The sequence below is a fragment of the Ranitomeya imitator genome, chromosome 4 (genome assembly GCF_032444005.1).
Source record: "Ranitomeya imitator isolate aRanImi1 chromosome 4, aRanImi1.pri, whole genome shotgun sequence".
In the NCBI taxonomy this organism is placed as follows: Eukaryota; Metazoa; Chordata; class Amphibia; order Anura; family Dendrobatidae; genus Ranitomeya; species Ranitomeya imitator.
Genome location: NC_091285.1, coordinates 366,003,996 through 366,022,506, shown reverse-complemented (window position 1 = coordinate 366,022,506; position 18,511 = coordinate 366,003,996). Strand labels below are relative to the sequence as shown.

The following is an 18,511-nucleotide window of genomic DNA, read 5'->3' as shown; positions in this document are numbered from 1 at the left end:
ACCGTCAGTGCACTGTATACTGTATATAGCAGGCTGCAGCCATGCAGAGACCGTCAGTGCACTGTATACTGTATATAGCAGGCTGCAGCCATGCAGAGACCGTCAGTGCACTGTATACTGTATATAGCAGGCTGCAGCCATGCAGAGAGACCGTCAGTGTACTGTATACTGTATATAGCAGGCTGCAGCCATGCAGAGACCGTCAGTGCACTAGGATCCAGGCACAACCTTCCAGCAGATCCATAAGTACAGTACAGGGAATTGCTAATAACCAGCCGCAGAGCCTGGTACACTGCCGAGCTGCTCTGGTGCTGCCCTCCTCCTCTCTGGTTGCTTGGCAAACACACACAGCCTCTCTCTCACACATCACTACCGGGTTAGTAAGAGGAGAGAGCAGCCAGCTCCCATCCCTCCTCCTCCTCCTCCTCCCCCTGCTGCTCTCCATCCTTCCCCTCCCTCTGCCAGTTATTACTGTACAACTAGTACACACACACACGCTTACACACACGCACGGTGCCAGCTGCCAGCATGGAGAGCAGCTAGTGGCACTCACACATGCCTGTGTACAGTGTGTGTGCCCACACAGAGCCGGAGCTAGAGGCTACACTACTTCTCCTTCTTCCTATTCCTGCTGCCTCCCCATCCACAAAGCCTGGCCATTCATCAGGAACCTCCAAGGAACCCCCTGTTCATCTCAGCCACAGAACCAGGGGCCATGTCCAAGAACCTAAAGAAGAAGAACCACTGGACCAACAAAGTCCATGAGTGTGTGATTGACAGGAGCCTGGAAGGGGAGCTGGGCTTTGACATCAGAGGGGGTGCTGAGCATGGCCAGTTTCCTTACCTGGGGGAGGTGAAGGCTGGCAAGGTGTCTTATCAGAGTGGCAAGCTGGTACCTGAGGAACTGTTGTTGGAGGTGAATGACACTCCAGTGGCTGGGCTCACTATCAGGGACGTGCTGGCTGTCATCAAGCACTGCAAGGACCCCATCAGAATCAAGTGTGTGAAGCAAGGTAGGAGTGTTCTGCTTTGTGCCCATGCTGCTGCCCCATGGCTCGGCTATTGTGGCATTAGGTTCTGTGGTGGCTCTTCAGTAAGAGCATGGCATGACCTGGGCACCTGAAGGAGGCATCTTCTCACGTGGGAATGATCAGAAGGAATTAGCCCAGCCCTGCAATGCAGCTTCCATGGCAGAGGAAACAGCCACAGTCAGGAGTTGCCTGAGTAACTTTGTTTTTGCAGCTGTATAATGACTTGTTGGGAGTTGGGGGATTGCTTGGTGCTGGCACAGTGTGTGTGCCAGGGGCAGCTCAGGGCATGGGCAGTGATGTCGCAGGATGAAATGTAACTCCAGTGCTATGGGGTCTGCACACTGCTAGCCATGGTGGGCACATGGGCATAAGCCTGTGCTGAGTCCTTGCCTGGCATGTGTAATGTATGGGCACTCTGGCATCATGTAGCTGAATGATGTGGGCACATTATCTGCTAGTTCACATTGATCTATGCTTTCCAGTAGTCTTCTGTATATTTCCTTCCTGTGGATTATGTAAATGACAGACACTGAACTGACAGAAAGACCTTGGGCAGGATACAAGAGAGAACCATGGCTGTGAATGAAAGCTTAGTAGCTAGGTAACAGGGCACACTGAGAAGGTAAAGCTGGTACAGTACCATCAGTGAGAGTGGGGGCACGCAGCACCTGGGTGACATCTCCGCTAACAAGTCTTTTTATAACTTCCAGCTTCATAGGCGTAACCAGCGATTATAGGGCACATATAAATGCATCGGCAAGAAGATGGCACAGGAAAAGAACTCATGTGGCTGCACACCTTATGTATTAGGTTATCACTTCACATGGTAGTAGTGTGTGCCCTGTACCAGAAATGAATGGGGTGAATGTAGCTGTAGCGGGTATTTGTAGGCTGCGACAAAAATATTGTTGTAGAGAAGATCTAAACAAGTGTACATGTGCCATATTAGTATCTATCACTTCACATGGTAGTAGTGTGTGCCCTGTACCAGAAATGAATGGGGTGAATGTAGTTGTAGCGGGTATTTGTAGGCTGCGACAAAAATATTGTTGTAGAGAAGATCTAAACAAGTGTACATGTGCCATATTAGTATCTAAAGCGACAAAGGGCATTCTTATACCAGTGTTCTGCAGGACAGTTCTGGCGCCCTCTGCATAGCCAATGTCCCGCTATTTGTGGCGTATTGGTACATTTTGTAATGTTTGACTTGGTGTCCTAAGAAAAGAGGGAACATTATGGAATAGTTATTGCAAATACTTTTTTATACTATATATACACACACATACAAATATATAACACAGTATATGTATATTATGTATATAGATAAATAAATCTGTCAAAAGGATATATAAATATACATATAAACGTGTGTATATATATATATATATATATATATATAGCTCAATGTCTCTGTTTATATATATATATTTATATATACAGTATATATATATATATATATATATATATATATATCTACACAGACACAAGTGGCAACACTACTGAAAATAATATATAAACATGTAGTATATCATGTTTATATATTAAGTTTCATTTGTAATATATAATAAATATAATATTGTCGACTTAAATAATTACTTGAATAAGAGGCATCATGGGTAAGATCTGGTGACCTGTGTGGCACATGATGCCTTACATAAGACTTACTGCTTTACATTTAATCAGGGTTACTGGGTGTCAGATTAATGACAGCTCTGGAGGGAAGGGAACAGTCAGGTTATTTACAAGAACTTGGTAACAATGAAGTGATCTGATAACACATCTCACAGCTCTACCAGGCTCCTCCACTGACATGAAGTCATCTTTGGAAGTAACACTGACTACATTTCTTCTGCTTGTGTGAAATGAACCAATGTTTATGCTCCGAACATGCCCTACGAAGCCTCCAACAGTGTGTATTTCATAAAGTTCTCTGATACCGATGCAAAATTCAGTTCACAGGATAGAAGTTGAGTATAAATTTGGACTACTTTGCTAGTGCTAAAGTTTTTTTTTTCTGAAGTTTATCTGAACCTAAATACTTGTAGCTTCCGAACTGATAAGCTATATGGTTTGAATTGGACTGGGTGACAAAGTTGTAGGCATGGAAATTCACGTGTAATTCTAAGGCCCACAAGTGACCTATTCTGTCCCAGAGATAAGCATCCTGGACTTGTTAACAAATATGATGTGAAACACTCATATATCCGGTTTCACAAGTATAGAATCTTCCCTATCAGTGTGTCAGGCATAAAGCTCCTTTTTTATAGACATTTTTATTTCAGACATTTTACATCGGTGTAGATTTCAGTAGCAATTTACTTACTATAGTGTCAGCCCAAGGAAACAACTTTTGCAAGGAAATCTATGATTTGAATAACCACCAAAAAGATTAATGCAAAAAGTGTTTATGTTACAGTAATCAGTGATGATTAAGGGATGGTCCAGCGCTTCTAACTTTCACATTGGGGAGAAGAGTGAATTTGATGATGTAACGTTGGGACATACCTGCCGGGATGCATACACGATCAGCAACTCTGTAATCTTCACAATATATGACCAATGTATGCAGAGAAAACAATGTCAAAAACGATGTCAAAAAATCCCACATACACTATATAGAGTGGGTTATGGCTGTTACACTCCTCTTTACAGCTTTCAGTTTCCTGTCCCATGGAATCTTTCCAGGTCTCCTTTGCCCTGATTTAACTCTCCCTATGGGAGCCTCCTATTCCATCAATAGGGTTAATAGAATATTGAACATTGCAGTTCCTTGAGCTAGTAACATCTTCTACTAGTCATAGATGATTATATATTTTTAGTTATACAATATACTACTGTAAAACAATATAAAGTAAAACAAAGTTTTTTTTATTTTAGGAAATTAATATTTTTTACCCTTGTGATCCAAAATCAGGTGCCATAACTAATATTTGGAGTAGTCGGGATTAGCTAGCTGTGTAACAAATAAGGAGAGGGTACATTATAAGGGTAGGTACAAATGAGCATATAAAAAAATCGATCCGATTTTCAGCAAGAAAAGTGAGACGATTTTTTTCCTCACTTGTTATCCTTGTGCTGTCGGTATATAATCTGTTTTTTTTTTCAGCAGTTATTAATCATTTGCAAGACCATTTACAGTGTCCTATGTTCCTGAATATACACTGCTCAAAAAAATAACGGGAACACTAAAATACCACATCTTAGATATCACTGAATGACATATTCCAGTTGCAAATCTTTATTCATTACAATAAAACATAAAATGATCAATGTAAATCAAAATTAATATCCCATAGAGGTCTCGATTTGGAATGATACTAAAAATAAAAAGTGGAAAATCAAATTACAGGTCCAACTTCAGTGGAAATGCCTCAAGACAAGGAACTCATGCTCAGTGGTGTGTGGCCTCCACGTGCCTGTATAACCTCGCAACAACGCCTGGGCATGTTAGTGATGAGGCGGTAGATGTTCTCCTGAGGGATCTCATCCCAGACTTGGATTAAAGCAGCAGTCAACTTCTGGACAGTCTGTGGTGCAAAATGGCGTTGGTGGATGGAACGAGACATGATGTCCCAAGATGTGCTTGATTGGATTTTGGGTCTAGGGAACGGGCAGGCCGTCAATAGCATCAATACCTTCATCATGCAGGAACTGCTGACCTAATTCAGCCACATGAGGCCTAGCATTGTCTTGCATCAGAAGGAACCAAGGGCCCAGTGCACCTGCATATGGTCTCACAGTGGGTCTGAGTATCTCATTCTGGTGCATAATAACAGTAAGGTTACCTCTGGCTAGCACATAGAGGGCTGTGCGGCCCCGCAAAGAAATACCTCCCCACACCATTACTGACCCACTGCCAAACCGGTCATGCTGGAGGATGTTGCAGGCCGCAGAACGTTCTCCATGGTGTCTCCAGACTCTGTCACATTTCTCATGTGCTTAGTGTGAACCTGCTCTAATCTGTGAAGAGAACAGGGCGTCAATGTTGAACCTGCCAATTTTGGTGTTCTCTGGAAAATGCCAATCACCCTGCATGGTGTTGGACTGTAAGCGCAACATTCACTTGTGAATGTCTGGCCCTCATACCACCCTCATGGAGTCTGTTTCTGATAGTTTAAGCAAACACATGGATGTTAGTGAAATGCTGGAGGTCATTTTGCAGGGCTCTGACACTGCTCCTCCTGTTCCTCCTTGCATAATGGAGGAGGTAGCAGTCCTTCTGCTTGGTTGTTGCCCTCCTACAGCCGCTTACATGTCTCCTAGTGTACTGGTCTGTGTCGGGATCACACTCAGTCGGAGCAGCCTTTGGAAGTGGGAAATCACCAGAAATAATACACAAGACACGTCTTGTATAGTGTATCACTGGGAAGTCTCTGAAGCACGCCTGCCTTCAATGTGCTATCCCTTCTTTATATAGCTGTTTCAGTAGGTTTAGTGGTTATACAAGTTTTGCATGTTTAAACAAAGAGACAAAACAGGAAAGAAAGAAAAGAAAAGAAAACAGTTTCGTGGGCGGCAGTTTCACAACAAACAGTACAAAGGCAATTCCACAGACAAGAAAAACAGGATTTCATACTATAGCTAAAATGTCCTTGAATGGACAGGTCAATATTTATCACAAATTCTTTTTTTTTTATTTTTGTTCATTGAGGTAATCATTTTTGTTCTGCTCTTCACAATCCCCCCTTTGACATATTCCATTCAAAACCTTGTCGATCATTTTAGTCATTCTTTTTGTGATATTACAAAAAAAAACTTTATATTCTCGCATCCATTACACAAAATTTATTTGTGCATACCGAGATACCCTTGAGTATAACCTTGAATAATACATATATAATTACAATAACCATAACTGTATGTATTAGGCTTTGCATAATCCCGGTAACCCACCCACCGATCCCTCTGAACCAATTGGCCGGGTTAAGAAAAGAAAAGGTATACTTGTGGCTGATACTGGTGAATGGGTACAGATCCAACAATCTGCCAGGGGTTGCGTATTATTTAACAAGTCATGCACTAATTTTCTATGATGTTGTACGAATCTATTGTTCAAAGGGGCTAGAGAATTCAGTCTTTCCCATGCCTCCGTTGAGGTTAACATTATTAACATCAATATCATGAGTCTTATACTGCTTTTTTGCAATGGCTTGCATGTATCCATGATGCCTTTCCTTCAAGCTTGACTGCTGTTGGAGTTGTTAACAGGACTTGGAAAGGTCCGTCAAATCTCGGTTCCAGAGTCTTTCTGGTGTGTCTTTTCACGTAGACTTGATCACCAGGTTCCAACTTGTGGCCTCCTTCGAGATTTTCTGGATCTGGAAAGGAAGCAAAAACTTGCGAATGCACTTTAGTTAAACGTTTTTGTAATTCTTGTACATAAGCAGTTAAAGTCTCAGTATTCAACATCAGTTGTTGTGGAAAATAACAACCCAAATTTGCTGCTCTACCAAAAAGAATCTCATGTGGTGACAGCTTAGCCTTCCCCCTTGGGGTGTTTCGGATGGAATACAGGGCAAGTGGTAGACACTCGGTCCAAGGCTTTCCTGTTTCTGCCATGGCCTTCTGGATTTTTAATTTTATTGTCCCATTTAATCTTTCCACTTTACCTGAACTCTGTGGATGATATGGAGTGTGAAACTGGTTTTCTACTCCCAACATTTTCATAACATTCTGGAATATTTCCCCAGTAAAATGGGTACCCCTATCTGACTCGATCACCTCAGGCATGCCGTAACGGGGTATCAGTTCATGTGCTATTTTAATGGCAGTAGTTTTTGCTGAGGCTTTACGAACTGGATAAGCTTCTGGCCACCCTGAGAACATGTCCACACACACAAGCACATATTCGTATCCATTGTACCTAGGAAGTTGGATGTAGTCGATCTGGAGTCTTTGAAAGGGATACAGTGGTCTTACATGATGCTTGGTTGGGGTTTTAATGGCCTGACCTGGATTGTGTGCCAGGCATATAGCGCATGCAGCACACATGTTCCGAGCAAAATTACCAAAGCCTGGAGCCAACCACCTTTCTTTTACCTTGAGCGTCATACCATTTGCCGACACATGCGTGGGTAGGTGGAGGTCACTTGCCACTGCGGGGTACCAGGCTCTGGGTAAACACAACAAAGTTCCTTTTTTCCATAATCCTTGCTGATCTTCTGCCCCTTTTTTCTGCCACTGCCCTCGTTCTTCGTCGTCTACCTGTTTCTGAGCTTCCTTCAATCTTTCCTCATCATCTTCAGAGCTATCTAGTGTGTGGGCATGATGTAAGGGTTTACGTGCTGCCTGTTTTGCTGCCTTATCGGCTTTATCGTTACCCCTGGCTTCCTCGGTGTCGAGTCTCACATGTGCAGCTACCTTTATCACCGCTATTTCTTTAGTTTCTTGTGCTGCCTCCAGAATCTGTCTAATGAGGGAGGCATGTTTAACAGGTTGGCCTGAAGCAGTCATATAACCTCTGGCTCTCCATATTACGCCAAAATCGAAAATAATGCCATGTGCATATCTAGAATCAGTGTATATGTTTGCTGTCTGATCTTTGGCTATTTTTAGAGCTTCAACTAATGCCGTAAGTTCTGCTTCTTGTGCAGACTGATTAGCAGGGAGAGGTTCTGCTTTCAGCACTTCATGCTGAGTTACTACCGCATAACCTGTATGAAATTGTCCATTCATATCTGCATATCTACTGCCATCTATGAAAAGTTCAAATGTAGCATTACAGAGTGGCTTGTCACGTACATTACATAAGCCCTGAGTCTCTTGTTCCATTAATTGTACACAATCATGCATTGACTTTGATGGGTCAAAGGAGTTGGAGAGTGCAGTTTCAAAGGAGTTGGAGAGTGCAGTTTCCTCAGGTATGGTACCCCCCTCAGACTCTAAAGGGAGCAAAGACGCGAGATTAAGAGTCTGAATCCTGGCAAAGGAAATGTTGGGCGGCAGTAGTAGGGAACATTGGAGACGGAGGTGTCTGGCCATTGAAATATGTTTAGGTTGGACCTGGTTAAGAATGCCATGTACATCATGAGTGGTCTGAACTAGAAGTGGGTGATCAAGAACAATCTCAGAAGCTTTATCTAATAACAGTGAAATTGCGGCTACTACTCTTACACAAGAAGGTGCGGCTCTAGCTACAGGGTCCAGATGAGCTGATATGTATGCCACAGGTCTCTGTTTGTTTCCATGTTTTTGTGTGAGCACCCCTGTAGCATGTGAGGATATCTCAGCTGCCATCAATTGAAAAGGTGTAGTGTAGTCTGGGAGTCCCAAAGCCGGAGCTGATACCAGTGCTGTTTTCAAAGAGGAAAATGACTGTTTAGCCTCTTCACTGAGTGAATATGGTGTGTTGGCAATACAGTCATATAAAGGCTGCATGAGTTGACTTGCATGTATGATCCACTGTCTACAGTGTGACACAATACCTAGGAAAACACGCAGCTGTTTGTGATTCCTGGGTTCAAGCATGTTACGTATGGCTTCCGTACGTTGAGGTGTGAGGTGTCTGATGCCCTGTGATATGCAGTGACCTAAAAACACGACTGTTTGTTGACAAGCCTGGAGTTTCTGTCTATTTACTTTACAGCCTTCTTGCGCTAGGAAAATTAAGAAATTAACAGTTGAGGTAACTGCCGTCTGTTCATCAGGGCAACAAATAAGTAAGTTATCTACATACTGTAGAATGACTACTCCTGGTTCTGGGATGAAATTTTTTAGCACGGTCTGCATTGCTTCAGAGTACAAAGTTGGTGAGTGTACCATACCTTGTGGCAATCTTGTCCATGCTAATTGTTTACCCTTGAATGTAAAGGCAAACAAATGCCAACAGTTCTTATGTAGTGGCACAGAAAAAAATGCGTTTGATAAGTCAATTACCGTAAAATATGCAGCAGTGCTGGGAATTTGAGACAGTAAGGTATGAGGATTCGGTACCACAGGGGTGACCGGTGCCAAAACCTTATTGATTTCCCGTAAGTCGTGCACCATGCGATATTTCACCATAGTTTCTTTGGAGGACACTTTCTTTTTAACAGGATATAAGGGTGTATTGGCGGGTGACCTGATTTCTACCAAAACACCTTGTAACACATAATCCTGAATTTGTTGAGAAATCGCCTGTTCTTGCTGGGCGCTGATGGGGTATTGCCTAAGCTGAGGTAATATGGTTCCCGGGGCAGTTTCTAACAGTATAGGAGCTACTGATAAAAATCCTACATCAGTGTCTCCTTTTGCCCATAGGCTGTCAGGAACCCGAGACAAGTCAATTTTTGCTTGTTGAGTGTAAATTTCGGGAAAATCCTCCATTGCCTGTATTCTAACATATGGTTCCAGAGTTTCTGCATCTTCAGGGATGGTCAGCATAACTGTGCCATCTTCTCTAAAATGGATGTTTGCATGCATTTTACTTAAGACATCAGTACCCAACAAGCAGGTAGGTGCACCTTTAGCAAATAAAAATTTGGATACAAAAGTTTTAGGGCCAAAGCTCACATTTAAAGGTTTTGTAAAGGGCAACGCCTGAATTTTACCATCATACCCTTCTGCATATGTAACCTTTGAGGATATATTGTCAGGATATGGTAAAAAGTCCTGATTTAAAATGGAGGATGTTGCTCCCGTATCTATCAGAAAAGGTACATTTTTACCCTCAACTTCAACTTGTATTATTGGTCTTCTAGAAGGAAGAGAGACCTGCATAACTTTCAGTCATTCTGAGCTGTCTGTTTGATCAGGCACTGGGTTATTTATCCTATTTTTGGGTACAAAGGTTCCTGAATCTATATCTGCTTTTCTCTTCCTACATTCCCTTTGGAAATGTCCTGGCTTCTTACAGTAATGACAAGTAAACTTTTGATTAGCAGAGCCAGTATTAGCCTGTGCAATTCTTACTGGCTTAGAATTTTCTCTTAAGTCCATTTCTATCCCTACAGCTTTCTGTCTAGCCAGGTGTGGGTCTTCCAAGGTTCTCCAATCAGGGGTTGCGGCCTTAAGCTTTTCCTTCACTTTTGGAGACAATCCATCTATAAAGGTTTTTGTAACTAACCTCATCATTCCTGGAGCGGTTAGATCCATGCCTTCATCTCTGAAATTATTTTCTACACTTAGATAATATTCGTCTACTGATTGTCCAGATTTCTGAGCCACCACTCCCGTTGTTCCTCTCTGCCTCTGTCTCTCCCTCATGAAAACCATTAAGTGATCTACAAATTGTGTACCTGATTCTATCGTTTGTAAGGCACCATCTCCTGCTTGGGGCCTATGTACCTGTAGATTTGCTAATAGCTCCCGGAAGAGTCCAGGAGTCATTTTCATTCTACATAATTCTTCTCCATCTGCCCAAACTCCAGCGTGAGTCTGCATAATTTGCTGTATATATTGTGCAAATCTAACTGGACACTGGGTGGGATCTGGTGCGTTATGCAAGAGAGACATGCCTTCAGCGGGGGACCAAGGGAAATATTGTCGAGTTTGGTGATATCTAGTTCCCATTACTCCGTCAGCACCAGGTTCCCTAAAGGGTCTTGGTACTACCCTAACAGGGGCAAGTACAGCGCCATGTCTAGGTGTACCATAGGCTAGGCAATCATTTCTCCAGTCTGGATTTTGTTGTCCACAGTGCGGACATACCCATCCTCCTGGTCCGGCTAAACTTTGAGGTGGTGTTTGGAGAAAAGATGGGGCATGTGGGTTAAGGTATGGGGGTGGGATATTTTTAGATTCCACATTTTGTTTTTCTCCACAGCCTGTGGGTCTAATACACCACTTTTTACTCTGTTGATTATATGTCCATCCCTCATTTTCTGCTACCCTAGAGACATCAATCAATGCTTGGATCTGATCTATCCATTTCTTGTCTCTGATTATGCCTTTTTTCCTTTCCTGAATTCCTTCCCATAGTTTTCTACTAAAAGCTTCTGCCCTAGTAACTCCAAACTTACTAAAAATCTTTTTCAGCCCCTTAGTGGCATCTTCACCACTTCTCTCCTTTATGATAGTATAGATATCTAATTCTTCTGGTTCCGACTTTGTTTGCTTATTCCCCATTTTCTTATCCTGAGCTTTCTTGCCCTAGGTGGCGTTTGGGTATGAGAATACCTCGTTACCTTCTTCCTAAGGAGCTAGGATGTCTTTTTTCTTGCCCTAGGTGGCGTTTGGGTATGAGAATACCTCGTTACCTTCTTCCTAAGGAGCTAGGATGTTTAAACTGTGTTGATGTAAGAAAATCCTGATTCCTACACCTATAGCAAACAACACAAATGCAACCAGACAGAAAAAGAACATACAACGTATCTTGTCCCAGGCTAATTTATCTGTCCTGGGCTTATACTATCACATACAACGTATTCTTGTCCCAGGCTAATTTATCTGTCCTGGGCTCATACTATCATACACTTATCCGTCACCAGGTTTTTGTCAAAGACAGGATCAGAGATTGAACATAGGCGCGGAGGTCTCCCCGAAAGGACGCAACCACGTTGCCCAGTGGGACAGTCACTTCTTCTGTTTCAACCCCCTGGGCGGCTTATAGGGCTATTCCCAACTTCCACACACCTTCTATTCACATTCACTCTCATTCAATGCCGTACTCCGTGAGGTGATCAATTCCTAAATAGTTCAAGAACCCGAGCTATAGGTATCCTCCTCTACTAGAACTACCCGCTAAAGAACACGACACAGAAAATCTTACGGACAGTGCAGGGCAGATATAAGAGATCTAACAGTGTCTCTTACCTGGCCAGGTTTTTGTTCATCTGCCGTCCATTATCCCAGATTCTCTTTTCGTTCGTATTCTGCCGGTGTTCTTGAAGGAATACACAGACCTCGGGTCCCTGTTCAGGCGCCAGGAAATGTCGGGATCACACTCAGTCGGAGCAGCCTTTGGAAGTGGGAAATCACCAGAAATAATACACAAGACACGTCTTGTATAGTGTATCACTGGGAAGTCTCTGAAGCACGCCTGCCTTCAATGTGCTATCCCTTCTTTATATAGCTGTTTCAGTAGGTTTAGTGGTTATACAAGTTTTGCATGTTTAAACAAAGAGACAAAACAGGAAAGAAAGAAAAGAAAAGAAAACAGTTTCGTGGGCGGCAGTTTCACAACAAACAGTACAAAGGCAATTCCACAGACAAGAAAAACAGGATTTCATACTATAGCTAAAATGTCCTTGAATGGACAGGTCAATATTTATCACAAATTCTTTTTTTTTATTTTTGTTCATTGAGGTAATCATTTTTGTTCTGCTCTTCACAGTCTGTCTCCTGGTATGTGCTCCATTCTCTGGACACTGTGCTGACAGACACAGCTACTATTCTTGCCACAGCTCACATTGATGTGCCATACTGGATGAGTGGCACTACCTGAGCAACTTCTGTGGGTTGTAGACACCACCTCATGCTATTGCACAGCATCTCTAGGGGTGATAGCTATAACAAAATGCAAAAGTGACCAAAACAGCCAAAAAGGATGAGTACAGAGAAATAGCCTGTGGTCACCACCTGCAGAATCACTCCTTTTATAGGGGTTGTCTTTCTAATTGCATATAATTTCTACCTCTTTTCTGTTGCATTTGCACAACAGCAGGAGAAATTGATTCACAATCAGTGTTGCTTCATAACTGGACTGGACAGATTGATTTCACAAAAGTGTGATTGACTTGGAATTAAATTATGTTCTTGTCACGACTCAGCTGTCGGTAGACCCGGGACCAGAGGCTCCTTCCCTGTCCCTAACACTAGGGGGTGCCCTGGCTTGCCGTTTTCCCCAGGATACTTCTGAAGATGAAACTCCCAGGGCCTCCACCCTTGCCTTTTCTCCTGAATCAGCCCTCCATCTGTTTCCTTCCCCCACTCAAGGAAGACGGGAGCTGCCATATACCGCAGTACTACAACCCTACGAACAAGGCAATATTACAAGGGGAAACTGAAAATACCAGGCATACAAATATTTACTCACATATAACAGAGGAATGCATCAAGGAGTGGAGGATGGGGAAAAAAACAAAATAAGAGGAGGGATGGGAATTATCACGCTTACAAACTCACGCAACAGTCCCAGATAACTCCTCCAAACTCCTTATAAAAGCACCAAAACACCTCCTCCAAGCCATGCAGCTTAAGCTAGCTATGGCGATATGTATAAATCAGAACCCTGATTATATAGGGGATAGGAGTGGCTAACCGAGCCCAGCTTAGGCTAGGTTCACATTGCATTAATGGGTTAACGCTAGCGGACTCCGTTACATGGCGAAATTGTCGCAATTAATGCCATGCAACGATCCGTTAGCGCACCCATTGATGGCAATGTACTAACGGATCTCTAGCGCATCGCTAGCACATGCCATTTTCGAGGTCCGTTCCTCGCCAGCGCAGATCAGGTGTCTGCGCTAGCGGGATTGCCAAACGCGATCCCTTTTGGGACATTGCGTTAGCGCAGTCCGTAGCGCTATGCGCTAAACGGACTGCCCTAACGCAATGTGAACCTAGCCTTAGAGCTCAGACCCCCAGAGCTGTCAATATGGCCGATTAACCCTGTTCTGCCAAACGAAAGAAGCATCATTTAAAAAGAAGATGAAGTGCTTATTTCAGCGAAGGAGTAGGAGCAATCAGACACTGAGGTCTTCTGGCTCCTCTCTGCAACCCCATGACAGTTATTTAAGTGTTTCCTTTATTTTTTTGAGCAGTGTATATTTACTGTGGCATTTTTTTTTCTCGCACCCATAGACTTAAATGGGTGAGTCTCATCCGATTTCCGGAGTTAGGCCATGTTCACATGTTCAATATTTGGTGGGTATTTTACATCAGTATATATAAGCCAAAACCAGGAGTGGGTGAAAGATACATCAGTGGTGACGTGTTTCTATTATACTTTTCCTCTGATTTTTCCACTCCTGGTTTTGTCTTACAGATACTGAGGTAAAGTACTCACCAAATACTGAACGTGACCTAAGATTGAGAATTTTTCAATCTTTTTTCTTACACCATTTAAGTCTGTGAAAAATATGTTCATCTGCATTGCCCCATTGCTTAGCATTGGAGAGCAATCCTTTTTTTTCAGATTGCACTCGTCTGATTTATATTGTCGTTTGGACGAGCCCTGAGGAAGATATTAATGCACAACACACCAGGAAGAGAGGAAAGTGTGTTCCTCTCTTGAAGGATAAAAGATAAGGGCCATAGTTTTATGACTAGCAGTACTGTAGTTTTCTATAATTGCATGGCGCTCAGTGCAGAGCCAGGCAGCGTGTAATTAAATTTCAGTGGATTACTTGCTATCATGCAGTTCATACTCCTCTTTCTAGCACATATTCCCATTGTACCCAGCCAGTGCCACGGGGCCTAAGCTACAAGTGGGATTTCTAGTAGTGCAATCATATATGTTTTTTGGTACTTCATTATATCTTTAAGCCGAACAGTGATGTTCTCAGGATTGGGAGGTGTATGCCTAAGGCCGGGGTCACACTAGACCGTAATACGGACGAGTGCAATGCGATAAAAAATCGCATAGCACTCGTCCCAATGTTAATCTATGGGGCAGCTCCCATCATCCGATATTTTCTCGGCCGTATTCAGGATCCGAGTGAAATCGCAGCATGCTGCGATTGTCAGCGTTTCTCGGCCGAGAATCGCCAATGAAAGTCTATGGGGGTGAGAAAAAATAACACAGCACACGGACCATCAGTGCGACTTGTGAGAAATTCTCAGGCATTGGGCAGGTGACAGGAAAGGCTCAGCCATTATTTGCTCATTTTGCAAGTGTGTGAGAAAATCTCACCACACGGATGCCATACGGATGTCACACGGATGTCACACGGATCATTTGATGCGAGAAAATCGCATCCTCGCACTGCACACGGATCACTGTTTTGGTAACATTTGTGCGATTCTCGTCCGTCAAAAACGGACCGTTTATTTATACGTTGTGTGTGTCCCCGGCCTAAATCTGAATCTGTCCTCAATGTCTCCATCTCTGAAGTTTAGGAATAGATTGTATGAGTGGTAACAAGCAATGTTAGTAGTATACACCCAAATCCTTTGCCTAATTTACTACATCTGCAGTTTGTTGTTTGACTATATTATTATTATGTAATGGTCACCTTTTTTTAAGCTGCAGTTTGTTGCTTTAAGAAACAATACAAAAATAGATGCACAAGGGCAATTTTCACCTTGTTTTGTGAATACTTTTAGGCTATGTGCACACGTTCAGGATTTCTTGCAGAAAATTCCTGAGAATTCCGGACATTTTCTGCAACAAATCCGCAAGAAAACCGCATGCGTTTTTGCCGCGATTTTGCCGCGGTTTTGACGCGTTTTTACCGCGGTTTTGATGCGTTTTTGCCGCGTTTTTTTCCGGACACTTCCCAATGCATTTTGGAGTGGGAAATCCGCAAAAAAAACGGAAAATTAATAAACATGCTGCGTTTTTTGCCGCGATGCGTTTTTTTCACGGAAAAAAACGCATCATGTGCACAAAACATGCGGAATTCATTCTAAATGATGGGATGCTTATTGTATGCGTTTTTTTTGCGGTTTTATAGCGTTTTTATCGGGAAAAACCGCGAAAAAACCGCAACGTGTGAACACAGCCTTAGGGTATATGTCATTTTTCATTTCCTATCACCAAGTATATTACCATCTATTAAAAAAATGTATTATAAACAATTGGATATGCAGTGTTTGCTGCAGCTAAGGCCGGTTTCACACGTCAGTGGCTCCGCTACGTGAGGTGACAGTTTCCTCACGTACCGGAACCACTGACACACGTAGACACATTAAAATCAATGCATCTGTGCAGATGTCATTGATTTTTTGCGGACCGTGTCTCCGTGTGCCAAACATGGAGACATGTCAGTGTTCGTGGGAGCGCACGGATTACACGGACCCATTAAAGTCAATGGGTCCGTGTAAAACACGTACCGCACACGGACATTGTCCGTGTGCAGTCTGTGTGCCGTGCAGGATACAGCGCTACATTAAGCGCTGTCCCCCCCACTGGTGCTGAAGCCGCCATTCATATCTTCCCTGCAGCAGCGTTTGCTGTAGAGAAGATATGAATAATTGTGTGTAAAATCAAGATCCAGGTCCGGTACCGGAATTATCTGGACGTGTGAGACTGGCCTAAAATGAGTTGCAAGAGACATGTAAGAATATTTTTTTTTATGCCAGACCCCACTGACTATTAAAGGGAACCCGTCACCCCCGTTTTTTCAGATTGAGCTAAAAATACCGTTAAATAGGGCCTGAGCTGTGCGTTACAATAGTGTATGTAGTGTACCCTGATTCCCCACCTATGCTGCCGAAATACCTTACCAAAGTGGCCTTTTTTGCCTGTCAATCAGGCTGGTCTGGTCAAATGGGCGTGGTGACATCGCTGTTTCTTCCCCCAGATCTTGCATATCTTTCTGTTGGTGGCGTAGTGATTTGCGAATGGCCAACTGCCGAATCCACTGTGCAGGTGAAGAAAAAGAGCGCGATCTGCGCTATTCCCCTGGTTATTGGTGGGGGCGGCCATCTTCCTGAGGCCGCGCGTGCGCAGATGGAGTGCTCTGCTGCCCGGGGCTTCAGGAAAATGGCCGCGGAAAGCAGCGCGTGCGCAGATGGAGATCGCGGTGGCCATCTGCCCATGCGCGGCCTCAGGAAGATTGCTGCCCCCACCGATAACCAGGGGAATAGCGCAGATCGCGCTTTTTCTTTACCTGCGCAGTGGATTCGGCAGTTGGGCATGCGCAAACCACTACGCCACCAACGGAAAGATGAGCAAGATCTGGGGGAAGAAACAGCAATGTCACCACGCCCATTTGACCAGACCAGCCTGATTGACAGGCGAAAACGGCGACTTTGGTAAGGTATTTCGGCAGCATAGGTGGGGAATCAGGGTACACAAAATACACTATAGTAACGCACAGCTCAGGCCCTATTTAACAGTATTTTTATCTCAATCTGAAAAAACGGGGTGACAGGTTCCCTTTAAGGCCAGCTTAAAATTTGTAATTTAGAGTTTATTTGATAGGATCTATTCACATTAGACTAAGTGATGATGAATAGCAACAATAGGCTATTTCTTTATGGTTGGTAAGTGTCTGTCTGGCTGGTTCCTCACAATCCTGATAGCGGGTTTATGGACCATTTAGACTCCCCAATAATCAGGAGCACAAGCATGCAGCCGTTGAGATGGAGATGTGTTGCCGAGAACATGATATTATGTGTGCACAGTACAATCTTTCTGTGTACAAAGAATTCTAGTGTAGTTGGAAGATGGTGTAATGTGCATAAAATAGTGTTTGGTTAAGTCTGTTTTTTTAAAACTTAATGCACATACTAAACATAGGATATAAGAAAAAACAAGAGGCTATCTCCCCAGCAACATTCCCGTTTCAGTCATGGGGCGGCGCTGCCGCGGGTTCAGTCACCACCATAAGTATACAGAGAAGCGGCTGAGCCACGTCCCCGTCACTGAATGACAGCTGAGCTCCAATGCAGAGGGAGTGTCGGTCAGGGCCGGGTCTCGGTTGCAGCCACCACTCTCTGAACTGGAAACAGCAGCACACAGCCTAATAAGTGACACATCACTGACATCTGTGTTTCGGCCACTGCCTCATGCTGTCCTCCGATTTCATATCAAACATATGCTGATGGATTCCCTTTAAGTCTTTCATTGGTATTAAGAAGAGAAACAGCGTCTTATTGTAAAGATTAGAAAAGGTTTAATATGACACCAATTGCACACCATTGTAATATTGTACACTAGTATTTCACTTTACCAGTGTGTAGCTTTAATATGTGTTCTGACATCTCGTTTAATGACACTATCATCATGGTTGGTATCCCCTTGTCTGCATTATAGCGCATGTTGCAGTCAGTGGAAGAATCCGTTCCTAGTTGTGTGCATGCTAAATTACATCTGTACGTTGTGACAAAAGGCTCACAAACAATCCCATGCAAAAGTGATAAGGGCTCATCAGTAAATTAAATTCCCCAGAGAAGAAAATCGGCGATCTCAGCAGAATTCTTCCATTTTGCTTGCAGTATTCTTTTGTTTATCAAGCAACCCTGGTATTTATTTTGTCAGAGGAAATATTTGCTTTGGCACATGTAATTAACTCAATTCCAGCTCCCCTTGTTTTGGTGATATTTGTGACAAGAGAGTCTGGAACGCCAGTTGACAAGTTATTCAGCCAGGAATCCTGTTTTAGATGAAAAATCTGGCAGTGACAGCACTTAGAAAGATATATTTGTCTCGAGTCAGTCGTCAAAAGAAGAATTAAAGATCGCACATTAACTGCACAGTGAAAGTATAGGCAGTAACCTAATTTAGATCAAAAGACCTATAATAAGCTGCTACGATTAGAGAGTACCAAACCAAAATTCGACAAATCCCTATGAATTACTCATAGAGCAAAAAAACAAAATGGACAGTAAATAACCATACTGTGTTAAATACAAATGTATAAACTTTATTAAATGCAGAAAAAGACAAAAGCTAT

The 18,511-nt window shown here is 43.1% G+C and overlaps 1 protein-coding gene across 3 annotated transcripts in view; it reads left to right on the top strand.

Annotated features, from left to right (window-relative positions):
• The first annotated feature begins 473 nt into the window (after positions 1-473).
• Positions 474-18,511, top strand: part of MAGI2 (membrane associated guanylate kinase, WW and PDZ domain containing 2) — a 1,646,639-nt gene continuing 1,628,601 nt past the window's right edge. For all 3 annotated transcript variants that reach the window (XM_069765141.1, XM_069765140.1, XM_069765143.1), the window contains exon 1: positions 474-1,013. In XM_069765141.1, the coding sequence (XP_069621242.1) occupies positions 716-1,013 (298 nt within the window). In that variant the 5' untranslated portion in view covers positions 474-715. The remainder of the gene's footprint in view (positions 1,014-18,511) is intronic.